Source organism: Perca flavescens, chromosome 9 (genome assembly GCF_004354835.1).
Source record: "Perca flavescens isolate YP-PL-M2 chromosome 9, PFLA_1.0, whole genome shotgun sequence".
Classification (NCBI taxonomy): domain Eukaryota; kingdom Metazoa; phylum Chordata; class Actinopteri; order Perciformes; family Percidae; genus Perca; species Perca flavescens.
The window spans coordinates 2,591,285-2,614,279 of record NC_041339.1 but is presented as its reverse complement, the minus strand read 5'-3'; the positions used below and the strand labels follow the sequence as shown (position 1 = coordinate 2,614,279).

The 22,995-nt window shown below is 40.1% G+C and overlaps 1 protein-coding gene and 1 pseudogene across 2 annotated transcripts; both read right to left on the bottom strand.

Moving 5' to 3' along the window:
• Positions 1 to 334: 334 nt before the first annotated feature.
• Positions 335 to 12,988, bottom strand: anapc4 (anaphase promoting complex subunit 4). 2 transcript variants are annotated; one of them, XM_028588325.1, is made up of 28 exons: positions 12,832 to 12,988; positions 10,875 to 10,990; positions 10,684 to 10,789; positions 10,455 to 10,587; positions 10,286 to 10,360; positions 10,168 to 10,194; positions 10,019 to 10,063; positions 9,813 to 9,897; positions 7,882 to 7,989; positions 7,607 to 7,777; positions 7,141 to 7,205; positions 6,706 to 6,748; positions 6,503 to 6,579; positions 6,303 to 6,403; positions 6,166 to 6,217; positions 5,145 to 5,200; positions 4,934 to 4,980; positions 4,790 to 4,846; positions 4,631 to 4,687; positions 4,444 to 4,537; positions 4,161 to 4,258; positions 3,802 to 3,863; positions 3,660 to 3,698; positions 3,477 to 3,578; positions 3,323 to 3,400; positions 3,042 to 3,209; positions 2,353 to 2,476; positions 335 to 709 (listed from the first exon to the last, which is right to left on the bottom strand). In XM_028588325.1, the coding sequence occupies exons 1-28, from the start codon at positions 12,971 to 12,973 to the stop codon at positions 467 to 469; spliced, it is 2,571 nt and encodes an 856-aa protein (XP_028444126.1). In that variant the 5' UTR covers positions 12,974 to 12,988; the 3' UTR covers positions 335 to 466. The 2 variants fall into 2 exon arrangements, with proteins under 2 accessions (XP_028444126.1, XP_028444127.1); XM_028588326.1 differs by lacking the exon at positions 12,832 to 12,988 and adding an exon at positions 11,449 to 11,725 and having other exon boundaries at positions 337 to 709.
• A 3,303-nt stretch (positions 12,989 to 16,291) lies between these two features.
• LOC114561151 (cytochrome P450 2J6-like) lies at positions 16,292 to 19,834 on the bottom strand (annotated as a pseudogene).
• Positions 19,835 to 22,995: the final 3,161 nt, after the last annotated feature.

Below are 22,995 nucleotides of genomic sequence, written 5' to 3'. Positions count from 1 at the left end.
CAACAGGCGGCGGCTAAAACGTCACTACGTTCAGTAGCGGGAGCGAGCACGTAACCAACACCTATTTGAACATGCACTGATGACTACTTAAAAACGCGTGTATCATTATTTTGCTACAGAAAAGTCGTATTTACATATGCATTAATGTGGAATGTGATTTATAAACTCATCATTTGGTAACCAAATAATTATTAATCTACTCGACTATTTATTTTTAAATTATCAATTTATGAATTAACCTTTGCCTATATGAATACAATGCTGATCCAATTCATACCTACAGGAAGATAAAAAGTGAACGCCAAATTCTGAGAAAAAATAGTCAACAAACAAATATAAACACAAACCTGTTTATTTCCATATACAAACATTATACATATTTAGGGATGTTGTAAAAAGATCTTTTGCAACTAACAAAAACTACTACTTATTATTTATTTATGTAGCTTTTTTCTGTCTCTCAGTCTTAAGAGAGTTCCAAGGCCTCCTCTGACTCCAGATGCTCCTCAGTTTTTTTAAACACATCTCCCCCTCCTTGCGTTCCAGCCTCATCTTTATCCTCCACACTCTCCTCTCCCTGCCCCTCGCTGGTCATAGTAGTGTCCAGCCCGTCCTGGTCAGCACTGGCGTTCTGCGACTCTGCTCCTTCATCATCTTCATCTTCTACATCCATCTCCAAAACACGAATGTGCCTGAGATTGGCACTCAGCTGCCAGGAAAGAAACAAATAAATGTTAGGAGACAGTCCACTACATTCGTTCACTGGCCGAGAAATCACATGAAAATAGATCATCCAGACCTGCCAACCTTGAAAAACTTTTTTGAGTAGCAACTTACTGATTTATTGTCGAAGTTCTGGTTCATGAACACGGCGGCACACACGTGGAATAAATGTGCCATTAAATGTCAAATCTGTATACATTTTAAACCCTAGAAAATAATTATGTTCAAGTAGGCTACTTGAATTAAATAAAACAATTTAAATTATCCGTCATATTTAATACAATTAATTGGATCATAATATAATCCAATAAAATAAAATATATTACACTGCATAATGAGCACTTTTACTTTTGGTACTTTAAGTATATTTTGATAATACTTTTGTAACTATTGGGGAGATGTTGAATGCAGGACTTGTAACTGACAAGTAATTTGTAACTCTACAACAGTTTTTTCTACTTTTACTGCAATACATAATCTGAGTTAGTCTTCCACCTTTGGAAATCACCAACAACAGTCGTGCATGAATACCTACAGCAGTGTTTAACACTGAAAACACAGCTCAGTTTCCTTGCATGTGACCTGCCGGTCACATGGTCTCTCACAGTGAAGTCCTGCACGGATCACTCGCACACAGAGCAGATTGATGCGCTCACAGAGCCAATCTTTGCAGATGTTACCGCTCGGTGTTTGGCTAGCTTATAAACCGTTAGCCTGTTAGCTTGAGCTTTGAAGGCGCCGAGCGGCCAGCCAAAGTCCGACAGACACCTACACATTCCGCACATCCTCCGCTCAGTTTAACCTATGAGTTTAACAGCTAACCCCCCGGTACCGGTCAGAGAGGCGTGTCTCGGCCCGGTGCGTCCAGCGACGGGCTCCGGTCAGTTTTTAATTAGCCTACATTAGTAACAGTTAATTTTGTTATGGTATGAACTTAATCCTAGGAAAGGCAAAACATATAAGACCTTTGTAACGAAATCCAAGACTTTATAAATGCAAGGCATTATTTATAATAATATAAATAAAATGTCTCCAAAGTTGACAGGTAGGCTACGTAAATTAATTAATTTCACCTATCTACCTAAAATCAGTTTACCTTTGCAAGCACCGTCCTCCCTTGGGGAAACCAACTAAACTAAACGGGAATGAGAGAGGAATGAATAACACTTGTATTTGATGCTTTCGTTTTACTATCAGTTGCCGATATCCCATGGATGTATTAGCGATATCCCCGCTTGACATTAGAGGAAGGGACCCGACGGTGTGATTGGTCGAGCATTTCCAGCATGCTCGTGGCTGCTACCTGTTTTAGCCATAAGTTTTAGCTGCCTACTACCATCAAGTGTTAGACTGAGACGGCTACTGCACGTCAACGAGTGAACTCAAAGCAGTCACCTGATTTTCGCGTAGTTTAAAGTGACAAATCGTATCACCGTATTTTGATGTCAAAATGCGTATCTACTACGCAAAATGCGTAGAGGTTGGCAGGTCTGGATCATCTGACCTTATTGATCCCTGGAACAAATATAGGAATATTGCAGTACAGTTCATTCAGAAAATAACATCCCAAACTAAAATCCAGCACACACTGAATATAATGGTTAGTGCTAGATATATCATTTAACTTACCACACAGGCCACTTTGCGGATTCCATTGACAGCTACAAACTGAGCCTTCATGTTTTCCAGTTCACGCCACTGATTCCCCAACACCAGGCCTTGGCACGGGATGGCACTGCTCTGCTGGTCCAACCTGACCACACGGGTGATATGTTGAGCCAGTAGGTGCAAAAGCAACCGCCTTAAGCTTTCATTTGTCTCAAAATCTATAGTACTACTGAACAAACAACCAGTCCAGTCCTCATCACTATAATACTGTGCTGGCTTTAACCTATGTAACCTGTGTAATTTTACTCTCCATGTACTATTTCTTATATCCGCAATTTGCATTCTTTTATTTGTGCAATTCCCTTACTATGCGTAATTTATTTTATAATGGGGCACGTGCAATACTCTACTATATCAGGGCCTGTGCAATATCCTCTCAACTAGTGGATGAATTTAAGTACATTGTTGTCTTGTTATGTACTGTCATGTACTGTACTGTCAGTGACAAACTGTATGATTGATAATTAATACATGTGTTTGTATGCAGCTGTTATCAGCACTTCTTGCCCAAGACAAATTTCCTACAGGACCATACAGTTTATCTTATCTTACATATGCAGCATCTTATGCCTCTTCTCTGCTGTCTTTAGAGGATGGATCAAACTAAATTATAGTTACGACATTTAAAAATACTTTTAATCCAAACGTACCTCAGGTTAGGCTCCCAGCTGAATTCAGACTCACAGCTCAGGGCTGAAGCAAGAGGAAGCTGAGCCAGCACACGCCTTTTGTTCTCTTCTTCGGATCCTTGCAAGACCACAGTTAGCATTTCATCGTCATAGAAACGAGCATCCAAGCAGCTGTATACGTAATTAGTCCTGCAAAATAATAACAATGGCAAGTCATGGTAGCAACACAATCAGTAGCTGAGGAATGACTTTGCATTTATGTCTGTTTAACAAATCAATTGGCAGGAAAGAGAGGCACTGACTGGGCTGCAGCATTATCATCGTCTGCATTGTCAAGATGGTGGCTGAGGTCAATGGACATGACACTGTTGGGGATATGTCTGTGCGGGGAAAACAAATATGATTAAAAACAGATTAAATGCACAAAGAAACTCACCCACAATCAATCACACGTACTTGTTTGGGTCTGTTGCTTTCCGTAACAGGTAGAGCTTGCAGGGTGAAATCTCCGGCATGCAGAACACAACATTATGCATTTTGGCTTTCTTGTCATTCCACCTGTAGAAATGCAACCACGAAATATTAATACAAACCCCTCTCTCCACATAGACCATTAGGAAATGTCTGTGTTTTACGTACAAGGACGGGAGTTCAAAAAGTCGTGGAGTGTTTTCAGAGCTGGAAAGAAAATGGAGATAAACAAATAAATACAACTTTAAGTCACATTAATTTAGTCAAATTTCAAATAACACCGATTATTAAGAGAGACATAAGATTATACCTCGCTGGCACGGTGTACAGGGGCAAAAAGACGGCCTGTTTTACAGACCTCCCAATTACTTCCTTCGTACAGATGACAAACGATAAAAAAAAAAGTTAAATGAAAGAATAAGTCAAAAGAATAATATCAAACATATGTTAATTTGCATTTGCCAAAAAGCTGTATTGTAGCTACAGTATGTTACCTACAGGGAAGGCCTTCAATCTACACACAGAATGGGCAAAAATGTTCCTACTCCTGAAGCCTACTGTATCTTGAAGCAAGTGTTAAATTCCAGACTTTGTCAGTAAGGGTCCCTGACGTTTGGAACTATATGCTTCATTGTACTGGTGGAAAAGAGAAAGATGGACAAAACTCACTGCAGGTTCCTGTAGACACTGCACAATCACATTCTCCATCATCCTCTTGACAAAGTGCAAAGACTTTTGGGGAAATGAAGGGAACAGCAAAGGGCTCTCTAGATAAACCAGCCAACACATTTTTTCTGTTAGTTACGGCAGCGGTATCTGAACTAAAACCACCACTCAAACTGATTGAGAGACCCAGTAGTTTATCGCCAAACAAACCATTTAACCTCATTCCAACACACACAAATGAGTTATAACACTATTAATTAATAACAAAGTCAAGATCGTAGTTCACCCTTGAGGTGCGTGCTCTCCTGTAAGAACTTCAGCCACTGGTTTCCCTTTGTGTTGGGCGGAGACACAAGGTCCTCGTCCTCATCCTTCAGGTACTGTAGATGTCCAAATCAAAGAGATACCAGTGTGTTGAAAGACAGCAGCTCCATTCAAAAACACTTGGAGCTATGGAGCGCAAAACCACTTACCTGACCAACTCGTTCTACGTTGAAGTACTTCCCTTTACGATCAAAGAGTTCTTCATTCTGTTAAACCAGAGGACAGTTAAACTCAGTTTGTAAAAAAGCTATAAATATATTGAACATGTGTATTCAATTGTCATTGCAGTGCCATTACGCTGACCTCACCTCACTGAAATGCTCAGACAGGAAGTCAGCAACAAAGGCAATGTCCTTCTGAGTCATCTAAGGGATCAACCGACATGTTAAAATTATTTATTTATTATTTTTTATGAATTATTTAGGAATCTCAAATCTCTCTCTCTAACTCACCTTGTTGAGTTCTGGTGGAACGTGCTCCTCACACATTCTTAGCATGGCTGCGGAGAAACAAAAGATTTAGCAAAAACATTATTCAAACATTATTTTTACAAACTAGTACATGTCAAAATGCATGAATGCACACAAATATAAATGTCGTTCTATCAGGATCAACAAGTCAAAGTACTGCACATGTATTTGACAAAGTGTATTTTACCCTTACCTACATACAACCACCGAAAAAAGGCTTTAAAGTTTTTCATACTCTTGTCAATCACCCTAAAAGGACAAAATGAAAGCAGTGATTCTCTGCAGAGCAGTGAGAAAAAGTAAAAAAACAGCAGCAGATACACAATTAGAGCTGGGCAATATATCAATATTATATCAATATCGTGATATGAGACTAGATAGTCTTAGATTTTGGATATCGTAATATGGCATAAGTGGTGTCTTGTCCTGGTTTTAAAGGCAGCATTACAGTAAAGTGATGTCATTTTCTGAACTTACCAGACTGTTGTAACTGTTCTATTATTTGCCTTTACCCACTTAGTCATTGTATCCACATTACTGATGATTATTTATCAAATATCTCATTGTGTAAATATTTTGTGAAAGCACCGATAGTCAAAACTACAATACCGTTGCGGTATCGATATCGAGGTATTTGCTTAAAAATATCGTGATATTTGATTTTCTCCATATCGCCCAGCCCTATACACAATTTACACAAAATATAGTCTATCTACGACATTCCACTTCTGGGATTGCTAGAGGGCCGTCAGAAATTACGCCGGATCTCACTCTTTTCGGCCAGATGTCCGTTACCTTCCGCTTTCTTTGTGATGCAATTTTAAACTCCGGTGGATTTGTGAGGACTATTGTTAACTGCTCCTCAGATCTCTGCAGGGTAAATCCAGAAAGTTAGCTAGACTATCTGTCCAATCTGAATTTTCTGTTAGACAACTAAAACAACTTTTGACCGTACACACGTTCCACCAAAACAAGTTCCTTCTTGAGCCGTGGCTCTGCCCGGCGCTTAGCACCGCTCAAGAAGATTGTGATTGCTTTAAAGAAATGCCAATAAACCAGAGTACGTTTTTCTCCCATCCCGGAATGCTGTGTGGACTAGCCAGACCCTCCTCCTCCGCGCTGTGGAGGAAGGTCTGGCAAAGCGAGACTACACAAAATATAACATGCTAACGGCACAAGAAGCTAGTTCATTCAAAAAAAATAATTGAACTCACTGCAGAAGCTCGTTGGCTTTGAGAGAAAATGAGCCCACAGCTGTGATGGCACCTGAAAACATAAAATACACATGTGGCTGTTGATGATTAAAAAGTGTAATGTTTTTTACTATTGGAGCAGGTTGGGGATACGGTACCTTCTATAGCGGCTGAATCCAGACCGAGGGACTCAAACTTTTGCTTCCAGAGAGACATGCCTTTCACCTCGCTGAGGTGATACAACAGAGCCTCAGAGCCACTGCAGCAAGCCAATGGGGGGGGGGGGGGGAGACAGTTTAACAGAGAAATCTCAGATAATAGCAGGCAGCATTGAGGAAAAGCGAAAGGCTGAAATTACCTTTGCAGGTGGCTAATCACTAGCTTCTGGATGCTGGAGTAAGAGGACTCAATGGACTGGCCAAGCTTCTTTAGGCCCTATGGTAAAAATAGAATAAAACAAAAAAACTCAAACAAAATGTGTTTTAAAAAATCTTATCTGGACTGCATATAAACTCAAGTTTGAACACTAAACAAGGCAGCATTTACACATCTTACTCTCACCTTGACGGTCAGCTGGTTCATGAGAAGAGCCTGTAGTTCAGGGCTACATGAAAGCAGAGAGCCAATGGTAAGAAACATTACAATCACTGCCAATCACTAAAGCAGATTTAACTAGCCCAACACATTTGCTACCATCTACAGGACACTCAAAACATTACAACATGACAAAGAGCAACAACAGAAATTCTCTTTTTTCAATACGCTCTCCTGGATATCCAGGGATTGGGTTTCATTATCTTAACTGTTGTTTCCCTGTTACTTGTGAAATATCTAAGCTGTGAGCACTTGTAAAAGAGATGTCCACGTAAGGTCCTGTGTTGTATTTTTCTTTTTCATGCATAATTATTTCATCCAGTATTTGTGATTGCTGTCATGTGTGTTTTTTTCTTTTTTGTGGTCTGTTCTAAAAATTAAAAAGAAATTGTCTTTTCTCACCTTGACTGTCCCCACAGCAAAAGCTCCAGAAACTCATCCTGGACCTGGGTGCTTGTGTTCTTTTCCTACAAATAAAGAGGAATCAGACATTTGTTGTACTCTCTTATTTTAGCCAACTTAGGGTGGACTTTCTCACCTGAAAGTCTGAAACAAGGTGCATTGGTTGTATTTGATCTGGTAAGTTTTGGTTTCACACTGCAGTTATGCAAGCACACTAAAGAACTATACATGGCATAACTACATCCTGTCGTCATCACATATGTGAGCTCCCGACAGTTGTAATTGATCGGTCTGTAGACGGGCTTCCCCGTCCTCTCGTTTCCTCTCTCTGAGTCTGAGTTTTTCCAACTGACCGCTGCTCTCACCGTGCTACTGCGGATCTTGATCCGGACCGAGACTACCGAAAGTGCGGACCAAACAAAATAGGTGCGAAAGCCCCCTTAGACTACAAACCAAGACTTCTTACCTGAACAAACTTAGTAAGTCGAAGGTCCATCTGCATGAGGATGTCCTCCCAGGCTTCACACATGCATGTGAGGGAGAGGTGCAGGTACTGCAGCAGGGTAGAGATGTGGGTGAACTTGCGTGCCATCCTGGTCACCTCAGGCAGACAGTCTGACAACAAGCCTGTGTCTAGCTGGAAGACAAAGAAAAAAGAAGCACATATAAAATTGCATGTTAGAGCAGAGATGAGGACAAGAAGACAAAGCAAACAAGAAATGGAGGAAGCCAGATCGTCACCTGAACGTAGCAGATCTGTGGGTTGCTGTCGGCAGACCGGACTTCCGTGATGACAGACAAAGACTTGAGATCACTGGACAGACTCAGGCTGCGACAGGTTCCTGATACCTGGAAAGAGTCATCACATTAAAGAGTTGAATCAAACTAAATGTATCGTTGTAGCCTAAAGATATGAGTTTTAGAGGTTTAATATTTTTAAAATGTTGTCCTTTTTTGTGCCACATTTACAATTAAATCCATTATGATTTTGTTGTGATTAATTACATTTTTGAGAAGATTAAAAAAAGTAGCCTATATTACATCTTTAGTGAAATTATGAAGGATATCTATGTAATGGAGAAATTTACATTTTCTTTAAAGCTGCAGGTAAGCAGATTTCAGTCAAACTGGGTTAAATGGATCCAATACTTTTGTGCCACTGAACTACGACTGGGCAATAATTAAATATGAAAATGTATCGTATTTCAATGGAATCATATCGTGATTAGTCTATATCCTCGACGTCCGGGATTGCGCCGTTGCCGACGGTCAATTGTGATTGGTTTAAAGAAATGCCAATAAACCAGAGCATCCCTGAATGCTGTGTGGACTAGCCAGACTAGTTTGTGATGAAATCATATTTTGAGATATACAATTATGTTGTGTAAATTGATAATAACAAGCACATACTAACTCAATTTTCTCTGAGAATCTGTTGTGAAACATTTTGAGGGAATATAATTTGAAGAATTGCAGATTTGTTTTAACATCATATTTTTGTGCATGCATGTAAACATAGTCCGTATATACAGTACAGGCCAAAAGTTTGGACACACCTTCTCATTCAAATGTGTTTCCTTTTATTTTCATGACTATTTACTTTGTAGATTCTCACTGAAGGCATCAAAACTATGAATGAACACATATGGAATTATGTACTTAACAAAAAAGTGTGAAATAACTGAAAACATGTCTTATATTTTAGATTCTTCAAAGTAGCCACCCTTTGCTTTTTTATTAATAAGGGAAACAATTCCACTAATGAACCCTGACAAAGCACACCTGTGAAGGTAAAACCATTTCAGGTGACTACCTCATGAAGCTCATTGAGAGAACACCAAGGGTTTGCAGAGTTATCAAAAAAAGCAAAGGGTGGCTACTTTGAGGAATCTAAAATATAAAGACATGTTTCCAGTTATTTCACACTTTGTTAAGTACATAATTCCATATGTGTTCATTCATAGTTTTGATGCCTTCATTGAGAATCTACAATGTAAATAGTCATGGAAAAAAAAGAAACACATTGAATGAGAAGGTGTGTCCAAACTTTTGGCCTGTACTGTAGCTGGGAAAACAATTATTTATTTTTTCACTTGAAACTGTTTACCACATTGTTGATGATTATTTATCTAAAATCTCATTGTAAAGAAATATCTTGTGAAAGCACAATTGTCAACCATACAATATTGTGACAATATCGATATAGATGTTTTTGGTCAAGAACATCGTGTTTTCTCCATATCGCCCAGCCATACATAGAACCTGGCTATTTTGTTTTATAATCTTTTTAGGGTGTAAATAATTAACTAAATAATTTCCCTATCATTATCATATAAAAGGAAATAAATCAAAGTGATGGTTTTGTGATGTAAACAAGTTGTCTTTATTCCACTCTGTTAGTGGGTAAAAAAAGAAGCTTACAATGTTTTACATTTTGTTGAAATTTTGTCAAAGAAGTGATTATTATACGTTGGCCGTCAGGGACTGACGTTCTGTTTCTACAGAACAATCAAATTTAACTTTAAGACTTCTGTTTTTGTGCTGTTTAATCACACATCTCTGCACTTCCAGTCAAATTTCTGCTGGCTAATATTTCATCAGTCTAAACCTGATGAATGAATTCTTTTGGAGGCACAACAGACAGCTCTTAGGAATGAACCAAAGGGCCTTACCCCTGTTAGAGTGGCAATCTTGTACATCCCATAGGCATAAAGCTCCACAAAGCCAGAGTCTCCTCCCAGAACAAGTACGTTCAGCCTGCATGGAAACAAAATGGGGTAATGAAATATTTTATAGTCCAACCGAAAAAAGAACATTGCATTAAAAAGACTCAGACGTTGTTTTTCGCTGTGTTGCTTAAACACGAGGCTTAATTTACCTGACTTCTCCCATGAGATTCATTATCTCATCAGACTTTTCCTCACTGTAACACAGATAGATAAACACATATGACTGCTATCACAAGCAAAACATACAGTAGACAGCTGATATCGGACTAAATAGTTGTGAATTTAAATACTGCCCTACCTGAAGATCTTTGAAGTTGTGCTATAGCTGGGGGGAAACAAAAGTTTGGACAAATGTTAGTCAGTAAATCCAGGTGTTGCTTTCTTATAATCTGATGTGCAGTCAATGCTAGTGTTACCTCTTGGGAAGTGTTGGTAATTTGGGAAGAAAAAGTTTGGATTCATCCTCCGAGTTGTAGAAGGAGCTGAGGGCACTGAAACACATAAAAAAGGCAAAAACATTAACATTAATCTAGAAAATCATACGTCCTTTGTGCCACTGGATCGAACCCTGAGCCTCGTGCATACCTGCTCTCCTCCGTCACCTCCATCCAGTGCATGCAGGTCACAGGGCTCTGCATTGGAAACACGTGGAGGATCTCTGCTTTCTCAACCCCACACAGGACCACCTGCTTTGTGTCTCTGAGGCTGAAGGCCAAAACTGGGGATTAAAGAGAGAATACAAGATAAATATCTTCATGTTACTATCAACAAGCAGGTGACTATAAACACAAAGAGGTACACAGTCATGCCTTACTTTTGCCATCAGGTCGCCAGGCAAGTGCAGTGATGTCCTTCCCAGTATACTCACTGGGTGGTAAACTCCAAACACGCTGGAAGCTAGCCAAGCGATGGAGCAGCAACTATGGACAAACCATGACATTACAAACCACAAGATATAACAAGAAGGCATGTTTCAGGGTAACAAAAAAATTTTTTTCAGCCTACCTCTCCTGTTGTGTTGGCCAGCGCAATAAGATCCCTTTTGGGAGACCATGCCATGCACAGTACAGGGTTAGGAAGCTGCTTCTCTCCCACTTGCCGAAAGGCAGGCATGTTGTTGGCTGGGAAATGTGAAGGTATCAATAAATAAATAAATAAATAAATGTCCTTAATTTGGACAGTTAACTAAAAAAATTTAAGAAATGCTCTCATGTGATAATGAAATCCTGTTTTTGTGGCTCGAGAAAAAAACCCCACAGCTGAGCATGTGTCGTTAAGTGTAACGTTAACGCTTTTTTTTTTTTTTTTTTTTTTACATTTATTAATCGTTTGAGCAAGCAGTTTATCAAGCAAACATAACACACATTTGCTGGTTTTCTTAATCTTGTAAGATTGTAAAGTTACTATTTTGTACCGTGTTGAACAAAATCTGCGAAATGCAACTGGCATGTAACGTTAGTTTAAATGTAACGTTAACAAAGTGTGCAGCAGGTGGGTAACGTTAGCGACATAACGTTAAACAGCTTAACCCCCTAACGCTAACTAGCATGAATTAAAAATGAATTAGCTGCTCCCTCACCGTTTACAGTTGACAGATGGAAGGTATTAGCTATGCTAGCAGGTTTGTTAGCAAGCCGACAAAGCTAATGTAGAGAAACTCCCGTGGCTAAGTTCACCGCACCTTCCATCACAGAGGGCGAAATAATAACTGCAACATACGGTTGTGAAATGTAAAAGCGTCAAACACACTCTGCTCAGCCTAGCGAAACAGAGATTTACGTTTTCTTCATGATGTTTTCACAATTACGCTGACAGCGCCATATTTTTTCCAGTGACCAATCATTGAAGAGCAACGGGAGCCGTGAGAAGACAAAATTGCTCAGAGGAAAACTCGTCATATTCGTAAATGCATGGTCAAATATACATCCTGCTGTAATTGTATATTTTTACAATATGATTTTGTTTTCATCCCTCATTTACTTACTTGTTTACATTTTCTTATTATTGATTTACTATCTGATTAGGAATCAGAAGCTTTTTTGTGTTTTTTTGTTTATATAGGTTTTTCTGTGTGTGTATGTGTTTTTTTTAAATGATGTGTCTGTTTGTTTTTGCTCTTAGACATTATATTGTGTATTGTATGTAACCTATCTGGCTTTTATTGTAATTTTTGATGAATAAAATGTATAAAAAAATAAAATCAAATAAACTATATTATATATCATGAGTGTTCATGAGAAGTTTTATTTATAAAAGTGTAAATGGGTGCGTCTGTCATTTCATGTGTCTGTAATGTCTAACTTGACTTCTGTCTATTGTAAATGTTGTATTGTTTTTTATTGTTGCAGTATTATGGAAATCTTTGGGGGAGATGGAAGTTCTGAGAGTGAACGTGGGTGTTTACTTCCCTCCAGTGGCCAAAGTGAGAAACTGCAGCATGTTAAATTAATCAAGCTAACGTAAGTACATACATACATGACAGTGTACTACGTCTTCCGGTGAATACTTTCAAATTACAGTGACCAAACTGAAGTAAAAGAAATGACATAAGGCCTAAAAAAATTCTCGTTGCCACTTTGATTCACAACTGTCTGCTAAATCCTCCAGCACAGTGGTGTTCCGAAAACGACTCGGTGTTCTGCTGACCCTAGAATCTTTTGGCCACTTCAGGCTGAGAGCTGATGCAGACGCTTTTGCTTTCAACAAAATAGTGTCCACAACTCCTTCTCCCCTCAGTGCACATATAATAATAATAATAATAATAATAATAATAATAATAATAATAATAATAATATAATAATTTTATTCTTTACGTTTAAACAAATCTCGTAGTGCTAGCCTATAATATAAAAGTCAGAAATAAAACAGGATAAATAACCCGGACTAAGGATAAAATCAAGATAATATAGCAAGTTCAAAAAAATAGCAACTATAGGTAACAAAAACAAAGAACAAAGCTTACCTATGCACTCTTTGAGAACTTGAATACACTCAAGTGCACCAGAAACGCTCGCATCAGCCTTCTGCAAACTTCTTGCCACAGCCTCACAAGGCCCAAACATCGCCTCACAGCACAACTGCCCAAAGACAGTTCTGCCCTTCATGGCTTGCTTGAGAAGTCCCGATATTTTCGACTGGGTCTACCCACAAACACGCCAGTCCTTTTGGAGAGCTCCAACAGGGTCTCCAACAGTGTCCCATATCCTTGCAGGAGTCTGGATATTGCCCTGGTCCTTACGCACTATCTTATCAGATACAGAGCTGCGACATTGGACATGGCTCTCCGTCGGGGAAAAGACTGATACAAACTCTTGCGTTTTGCTGACTATCGGATGAGGTTTGAGGTGCTCTGTACAAAGTTGAATACGTCTGCGACGAGAGTCACATCCCGAGCCACCTCTTTCAAAGCCAGATCCAACGAGTGGTTGCAGCAATGGACGAACAAGGAGCCAGGGCAGGGCAGACTTCTGCAAGACGCGCACGTACGCCGGTGAAACGTCCAGACATATTACTTGCCCTGTCAAAACAGTAGCCTTGAAGCTTTTCAATTGGCAGGTGCAAGCGCAAAAAGATGTCAGTGTTGCATGTGTGTGTGTGGGGTGTGTGTTAGAGCGAGGGAGGAGTGAGAGAGTGACGGCGATTAGCTTCGGAGCGAGTAGCGACTCCAGAGTCCTAGTGAGAGAAACAAAGTGTCTCCTCTGTGTTTTCTGACCACAGTGGCAAATCTGGAGCAGGAGAAGTTAACCCTCCTTTTTGAAGAAGGAGAACCAGGAAATGAGTCAGGGGGGAAATGCAACGCTACCAAGCCACGGCCGAGCGACATGCATCGCTGCGACCTGTAGTTACATTTTTTGAAAGGTGCACATCGGACTACGGAGTAGGGTCCGGCGTAGACGCAGAGGGGTCTGCGGGGGTACGCAGTCGATTCGACGCAGAAGCATAAAACGACCTTTAGTGTCACCAGTAGCCTGGTCGTGTTGGCTAGCACCGGGAAGCTAGCTTGTCCTGCTCGAGCTCAATCGTCGGGGTTGTACCTTTTTCTGGTATGCTGGATGAGGAGAAAGTCAGTTGGAGAAATCTCACTAGTCCTCGGGTGTTAGGGTGTTTGGGGTTGGGCGATTGAAAAAAATCCAAAATTCTCTTTTGAGACATTGCTAAGTAGCGCTGATAAATAGCAAAAACTCATTCGTAGTTGTGTGTGGCTGTGAGTGTGTGTGCTGCAGAGATATTTATAAACTATAATTTTATTGTCATCACAGTTTTAAAGCTTCGCTGCCACAGGAAGTGCTGCTTCGCCACAGGCTGCAGCACTCCCACTTCCCGCGCCTATGCTGTGGTGTAATGGGTTAGGGTTAGGTCAGGCGTCAGTTTTTGACAAAGAGGAAGGATGTGTAAGAAAAGTTAAAAAAAGACCATCTCTGGTTCATTTCATTATGAGTTCTAACAAAGTTGAGAAATGGTTCATAAGAGATTGGTGTATATTTCCCCCTTTAAAGAAAAAATTCTGTTTCCAGCCAGGAGGGACTGCCGTCCTAATCATCTCTTCTCTCACCACTTACATTTCCAATGGCATGCAAATACCTCACCAGCTATGAATGTATGTTATGTTGTGTTTTTACTAATGAAGTAAACTGGGTTTGTGACCAATTCATTCAAATTGTTTAATAATCAATGATTTCAGTGTATTATTAACGAATGGCTTATACATAAAAAACGTAACCAATACAGCTTGAATTTAATTTGAAGGAACGTGTTTTATGAAATCTTTATACATTTTGTCAATAGTAACTATGAGTACAAAGGGAAATGTCTTATGTGCCACATGACTTTGGCCATAACATGTGAACATGGGAAAATAACATTTTCATATAGAACTAAATGGGACTATCTCAGCAAGAAAAGCTGAACAGAGCAGCCCTTTCCATTTCAATCCTCTGCATGCTCCACACGTAGGCGGTCCCTGGGAGCGGTGCCTGGGAGCGGGACTGGAGATTTGATCTGTAAAAGCTGATCTCCAGGTGGTCCTACGTGGTCAGGTTGTGTCAGAGGAAGTTCTTCTTACAGTCCTCATAGAAGTAGAGGGGATTATTAATTTGACGCCCATGGGTCATGTATCATCTGATTTCAAATGTGGATCAGTCCAATAAATGGAATATTAATAATTTGAAAATTATTTGTTAGTCACTTACAATCGTTTGTAAATACGTCACCAGCAATGGGTGTATTTTTTGTTGTGTTTTACTTAAACTTTTCACTTAAACAATCATTTAATATTCATCAACAAATGTATTCAAGTTTTATTAATGCTTTCAGTTCATTATATGGTTACGTCATACCACGAAACAAACAATATACACCCATAACACCCATAGACATAGACGTATACCGGTCTAGAATCATTGACTATAAGATATACATATTCAGACGAGCCTCACTGCGTCCGTGCACCTTCGCACTATAAACACAGTACAAACAAACGTTCACACACTTCATACTTAAACCAACTAAACAACTTTTATTACACAAAATTCTATTACTGGCAGAGAGAATACACCGTAGGCCTATATGAGACAATCAAACAACAGTGAAAGGTTAATTAAAAATAATTACAGCGTTCTTCCTAAAGTGTTCTGTTACAATAGACCATAAAAATAATGGATGTAACAGCAGTGATGTTTGGCAATTTGGCCATAGCCATCTTGTCTATGTTGGATAAGAGGGTAAAGCTTTTAAGGATGACACGGCTAATAGTGCGTTCCATTTACCTCGGAACTCGGAAGCTGGAGCTGGGAATGACGTCACACCCGAGTCGGATATTCATTGTTTTCATGTTTTTCACACTCTAGCCCGGTTAGCCATTGTTAGCAATACCAGTCGATAACAACGCATTACACCGTTTTTTGTGCATACAAACAGCGTAACATGTCCACAGATAGAAGTTGAACATGCCTGTGTGAATGACTGTGTGTCATTTTTTGTTACTACAACTTTCACAACAGTTAATACAGGGGGCAGCCATATTTGATTTTGAATTCGGGCTTGTCCGAGTTCTGAGTTCGGAAATCCGAGGTTAGGGGGAGTGTTTCCGACTTTGACCTCGGAAAATCCAAGTACACATGGAACGCACTATAATCGGCACCTGGCGGGTGTTGTGTGAAGATAGCAGTCCTGGTGCGGAAGAAGAAGAGGGGGCCCAAGAAAGAAAGTATAAGAGATGAGGGGAAGAATAGATCGGGGCTCACGAGGTCTGACAGTCTAGAGATATGTGAACCGGCTCAGGATTTTTGTCTGTTGCTAGGGAAACTGAGTCGCTGCGTGCTTTGTGATCCAACAGATCTGTGTATTGAAACTCCAATTCTTGACTGATTAAACAAATGTATTTGACTTTATCTTATCGTCTTATTTGGCTCTTGCTTTTGACGAATTTAACAAATGTGCAGGTCTTTTATTTGGAGTCAGACACATTGTCCCAAAAGGGGAGACACAGAGGAGGAAAACCCCAACATGCTGTATTGAAAAAGACTTCTCTATACAAGCCGGCTTCTTCATGCAACCAGTGCTGATTCAGTGAGATATGGTATAATTCAGCGAGCCTTGGTGTAAACACTGAAGGAGTGCGGTACACGTGTTAATCCAGTAACTCCTTCTGTACTTAACTCTACTCCATGAGGAACTGAGAAAGAGAACTTCTGTTGTAAACCGACCAAAAACAGGAACAGCTCCATTTTGGCGAGGCCTTCCCCGAGACACATGCGTTTCCCTAAAGTGTCCACAAACACACATTTGGTGTAACAGCTGAGAGTAAAACATATACTGTATTCTGGTTCAGGTTATGCGTAAGATTCAGGTGAACGTGGTTTACCTGCAGAGAAAGGCAGGAAAGCATCTCTTTTCACAAACTTTCCCTCAGCATCTAGGAAGTGTCCAGGATTAAAGGTGTCTGGCGTCTAACATTCAGTCTTGTCAAACAGCACAGAGGTCAAGTTGGGCAACAAGGACGTACCCTAAAAACACAAAAATATCCATAGGTTAACACCAATTGATTCTGCAACAACACTCATATTACAGAGATAATCCTCTTAAGACTTAAACTGAAACGTGTACTAAATGCACCTTGGGTATGACGTAACCACCCAGTGTTGTGTCCTTGGCCGCCATTCTAACTAAATTGAGAGGAACAATGTTGCCCATCCTCTGGATTTCGTGGTTAGGTCTGTCTGCCATTCTGGGCAGTCGGGTCTGTCCGATCACTCTGTCTATCTCTGCCTGGACTTTGTCTGAAAAAACAAGAAAAGGAGAGGAATAAAGCTTGTAGCAACAGGCTGACAAAAAATCATGTGAATGACATCTTAAGCCAAAATGATACTGTTTGTGTTCACTGTTTGTGTTCACTGGCGTGTTAAATTCTGCTGAAGTTGACCCGAAGGAAATAAAGTGGCCAGAAACATTGGCGCTGCCGCTCTGCTACAAGTGGTAGTGTAGCGATGTACGTGGAACACGTCCTCCAAGCACATAGTATAAACAGAGGTACACGTCCGTGGTTGCCACAGCTGTCCTTGCAGACATCTGTTCCTTTATATAATTAAGCCTTTAATGCGAAATGCTAAATTAAGATAATGATAAGCATGTTGGCATTGTCATTGTGAAATGTTAGCATGCCAACAAACCTGTTAGTTGTGTGTTAGCAAGCTAAAACACATGTAAACATAATACTGCATAGCCTTTGAACTGATCCACATTCCACTATAACATAAGTTGGATACTGTCCAAATGCTTTGGCCTAAATAACAGAAATATAGTTAGCCTTAAACTGACATTTGGATATTTGCCTTGGTAACGAAATGCGTGTTACACACGTAACGCATAACATTAGCTTATTGTCAGGATTCCGTATTCTTCTCATTTCCACTGATTCCTCATGTCTGTATCCACTCTTGTTTTCAAAGGCTCAGTTTCCAGTCCAGCAGCTTGTAAGAACCTAGTTATGGGGTATTTACCATGTTGGTAGTGCATCCCACCACACACAGCTTTTAGGCATTTTTCTGTTGTTTGCTGGCTGGACCTTCACGGGATACAAAGTCATTAGAGACCAAAGAGTTGTTTTCCCCTCCACTTAAAATGTGCTCTGTCTCTATGGCCAAATATGTCACCTACTCTGAATATCAGGGTTTTTGATGAGGAAAACCAAAGCCCACAGCAAAGTAGTGGAGGTTGTCTCTGATCCAGCCAAGAATAGATCCAGAGTGCACATGGCCAGATTGGTCTCAGTGAAGCCCAGATCAGTCTCTTTGTGCTATTCTGAAATGCAGAGAAGATACAGTATTGAGTGGCTAGTAGATTGACAGGAAGGGCTACACAGTGTTGTGCAGTGCAACTGTTAACGTACATTCTCCATTTCAATGATGAAAGCATCCATGTAGTCCCTGGGATTGCTGTGGTCCAGGTCCTTCTTATGACTCTTCATCTCCTGACTGATGAAGTCTCATATTTTGTTGTGAGGACCTGGCAAGTGCTTCATCACTCCAGGGAATGACTCATACAGCTGCTCAGAAGAAAACAGTATGTCACATTTCATCACCCTTTACATTTAGTGATGAACTTTGACCACAGACATGGGCCTCTCCAACAATCCCACCAGGATGCTGTGTCTCTGAACATGATTGAACTAAAATGGATATTACTGACTTACCATACCCATACACAGCCCTCCAGCCTAACAGCTTCAGACAAATACTTCAGCATGGTCTGGAAGTTGTGGTCGTTGTAGTCCAACCGTTTCCCGAACACCAGCTGGCAAATGATGTTAGACACAGCATTGTTGAAGGGGCCTGCGGGATTGAAAGGTTCACCTGGAGGAGAGGACGCCACTGTTTAGACAATGCTTTACTGCTGAAGAGATGCTCATTATGAGCTTATTTTGCAAAGCTTTCTCCTTCTCTATCTCCTCCTGCAGATGTCGGCTCTCCTCACAGATACTCTGCTCCATAGTACCTTTGCCCAGACCAAAGCTTCGTAAGGTAGACAAGGCAAAGCATCGCTGTCTCTTCCATGCTTCACCACTGCTTGTGAACAGACCACCTAGACACAAACATGCAGAAGAAATAGAGTTAATGACTCAGGGGAACTAATTCCTGCATAGCATGAGACAAGAGAAAGGGAGAGATTTGTACACCTGAGTCTCCTGAGTATACCCTCTCATTTATTGCATTGTATGGTCGATCCACAAAATTCTCAGCTTGTGTCACTATGGCTTCCTTCACCATCCTGTACCCAGACACAAACACCATCTTCTCACCGCCAAGGCGGACACTGAACACATTCCCATAGATGTCAGCCAGCTGTAGACAACACATTTGGAAACAAACACTAATGAATCACAACACACTACTGTCTGCATCATGTACATTTTTAAATTGTTCAAAGACAAAATCTACAAATGCGCTATGAGGAACAAATGGGCAACCAGGTGTACCAAATCAGAATATACATTATATAAACAATTTATCCACCAGATGTCAGTATCTGCCATGAGTTTCTATATAAAAATAAATAGTTTAAACACAACTGCACATTTCCTGAAGAGTGTAAACTATGTAAAGTACATTTACTATGTGAACTATTAAAAAAAATTGAAATGGCTGAAAGTTGTGCATATTGTTATTGTTCTATTAAATGATTTCACATTTACATAATACACATAATAGATTGAATGTATTAGAATATGTCAAAACTAAATCACACTAATATGAAAATATGATTTTATTATACCTTACCTTAGTAAAATAAATGTGTGGATGTTTTGTGTCTACACTGAAGAAATATCCCACAAGGGGAAGAGCCAGAGGTCCTGGAGGATAATTTGGAGGATTCCTGAATTTTAGGAAGTCTGCTATTAAGATAGAAATAAAAATAAACAGGAAAAGCCATTTCAGGTCAAAACCCAGCAAAAAATAATAGAGCCACATTGTTAAAGGGAGTTAAATCTGCAGCAAGAGTAAGGTCTGATCTTTTCAAGACCTTACACTGCCCTACACACATTAACATTACAGACAACTTAAATACAAAGGATTCTGCACAACATTAGTTGCGACATTATACTTACATAACCAAATAAAGACACACCTACCTTTACCTTGGCAAACAAGATCTGTGTACGTATGATTAAGCAAAAGCTTAATAATAATAGTTAGCTAAATAATAGTCTGAGTAAAGATACTTAGGGTCACAGTGGCCTCGAGCAAAGTACATTGAGTAATAATAACACATGAAACAGGAACAGAACGTATCGCTTCACGTGAAAGCAAATGAGGATGAGACATAATACAGGGGCCCCCACCCTGGCGTGTGTTATGAGATGAGGGGAAGAATAGATCAGGGCTCACAAGGTCTGACATTAGCAGGTGGCAACATTGGTAAACACTGCAGCAGTGTGTCTGCCTGGAGCAAATCACCAGTGAAAACCGGCTCGGTATGACATGATACGGAGCCGAGAGTAGAAAAAAACTGTTAAAACTGTTCAGAACAGCTGGAAATCCAAAGGTTTGGACCCACAGGGATTTCTTTTTAATCCGTTTACCACATAATTTAAAGCTTTGGCTTTATGAAAAACGACATGTTAATATTATAGATATGACAGAAAATATAGAAAAGCATAATAAGTCTTTAAGTATTTGGTCTGTATTATGATGGGAAAATTACATTTAAACATAATTCCTTATATTTTTATTATGTTTTATTTCTACTTTAATTCTAAGTGAAAGACTAAGTGAGACGTCCAGACTGGAACATAATGTGAGCACTGTCTGTCTGAACAGATAGGGGCTACAAGGTCACCTAAAACTATCTCTAGTTTTCCCATGCCAGTTAAGATGTAACTGGGGGGTGAAAGTCGTACAGGGAGGAGGAGGTGAGATGGCTCAGAGATGTCTCTTGTATTTCTTGATTGTCTTCATGTGTATCAGATTGCCTGTAAAAATTGTAGCGTCATAATTAGCCAAGTGTGTGTGTGCTGTCACTCTGAAGATGCATATAAGCCTAGTGTTCTGTTCACTCATTTGAGGGACTGACTCCACACTGGGCCGCTGGGCCTTTTGTGAAATCATGTTGCTCCTATATTTGCAAATATATATATTTTTAATAAAATACAAAAACCCAACTTGGTTTTAGTCTCAGACTGTCTTATTTGTTTCACTTTACTAAACTTTGAAAACCCTTCCCCTGCTGCAAAGGAAACTTCCACTACAGTATATCATCATAATATTTAAAATAGCTTATTTCGTCTCACCAACAGTCAAAAAGCCTTTTTTTATCATATGAAATGAAGAAAGGCAAGTCGATTTTCACCTGCTCTCTTTGAGAGGCAGACAGCAAATTACTGAAAAATGTAACTGATGATGAAAATAGTTTAGCTTTTTCAACTTATCCCGTCAGCCGTAATAAACTGCATAACTCACCAGTCTAAGATTTGGCAGACAGTTAGCATCACAGCTAAAGTTAACATTAGCATTTCAAAGGAGTCATTCCAACCTTGAGCAGCTCATCACTTAGGCGTTTATTCTTCTGGATCTGTTTGACCACAGTGCAGAGATGAGTCCTGTGTAACAGGCTTGACATTGGATAAAAATGAAACATGGCGATCCATGAAGAGGAGGTGATGGTCACAGGAGGGTTTGAAAGCCTTAGACCTCCGACCTAAATATTGCAGCAGAACCACTTGATAAGCTATGTGAATGTATGTGTGAGTTAATTCTGCTTTTCCTTCATGTGTCACTGAACTTCTAGCAGATAAGGAAGCATTAGCCCAACACTGTCAAGAGCTGGAAATACAGGTGAATACAAAGTTTAGACACACACGAAAAATATACATTAATATTTGCTCTCTCGAGGAGGTAAGGTAAGTCCAACATGGCCGACCAAAACTAAACCCTTCTAAACCAGCTGCTAACTCTAACTCAGCTAACAGATGGCTCAATCTGGACTCTGTCCAAGACGAGTCACGCAGTGTGTGTTTAATATGTTGTGGTATTGTTCCAGTAATTCACCCAGGACCATCTGTCATAATAACCATTTTTTCATCTTCTTTTGGTAAAAGCAATGTCACATTGTTTTGTAATGCATCTTGTTCTGTGGCAGACTTAAAATAGAATAAGACAGTGGAGTTAAAGATAGGCTGGGCAAATAGTTCAATATTATTCTTGTGGTAATGATCATATCTTATCATTTAAAAAAAAAATCCCTTGTCTAATTTAATGCTCCCAAGCAAACTGAACAACACAGTGGCACAATGAGTTACTGAAGTTTCTTTATTTTACATGTGTGAAGTTTTAGTCCATTGTCATGCTATATATTTATTTTGCATACAATATAGTGTATCCATCAGAAAAATAGTTATTTTTATTAGGATATTGATTTGAACCATGTAGTGGTTTCTCAACCACGCAAAAGAAGGGAAAACAGTCATACTAGCAGGGAAGGAGGGTAGAAGAATGGTACATGGCCAAAAGGTCCGCTGCGCTGCTGGTTGCCTGCTTCCTCACAGTCTGTCAAGTTTACACATAACTAGATGGCAGTCCTCTCTGAGCAACCACCATGGACAAGGCTGGCAACACTTCAGGGAGCCCAAAGTATGTCTTTAGAAAGCGGCGCTTCGAGCATGCCATTGCCTGCACACAGAGAAACACAGAGAACGGAGAACAGAGTACACTCCACTCACGTACACCTGCCTTCAATCAGACCCTGAATCACAGCCATTGGCTCACAGCAAAATAATAATAATCCCTCCACCACACACACACACACACACACACACACACACACACACACACACACACACACACACACACACACACACACACACACACACACACACACACCTCCCAATTGGTGTCAGTTAGTGTGAAGCTGAATGATACAGGTCTACCCTGTTACACCCTAGTTAAACTGGTAGTTTCTAATGTTTGACACAGGCGCGTAGTCAGTAATGTGCCAGGGCGGCACTGGCCAAAACATCAAATACGTCACTACCTGTCTGGGTACATTTGGAGAGGGTGAGTTCACACCTTCCACTGCAGTCGGTCCTCTGCTCCCAACTCCCTCATTCAACATCTGTGGGCACATGCCCGATTGT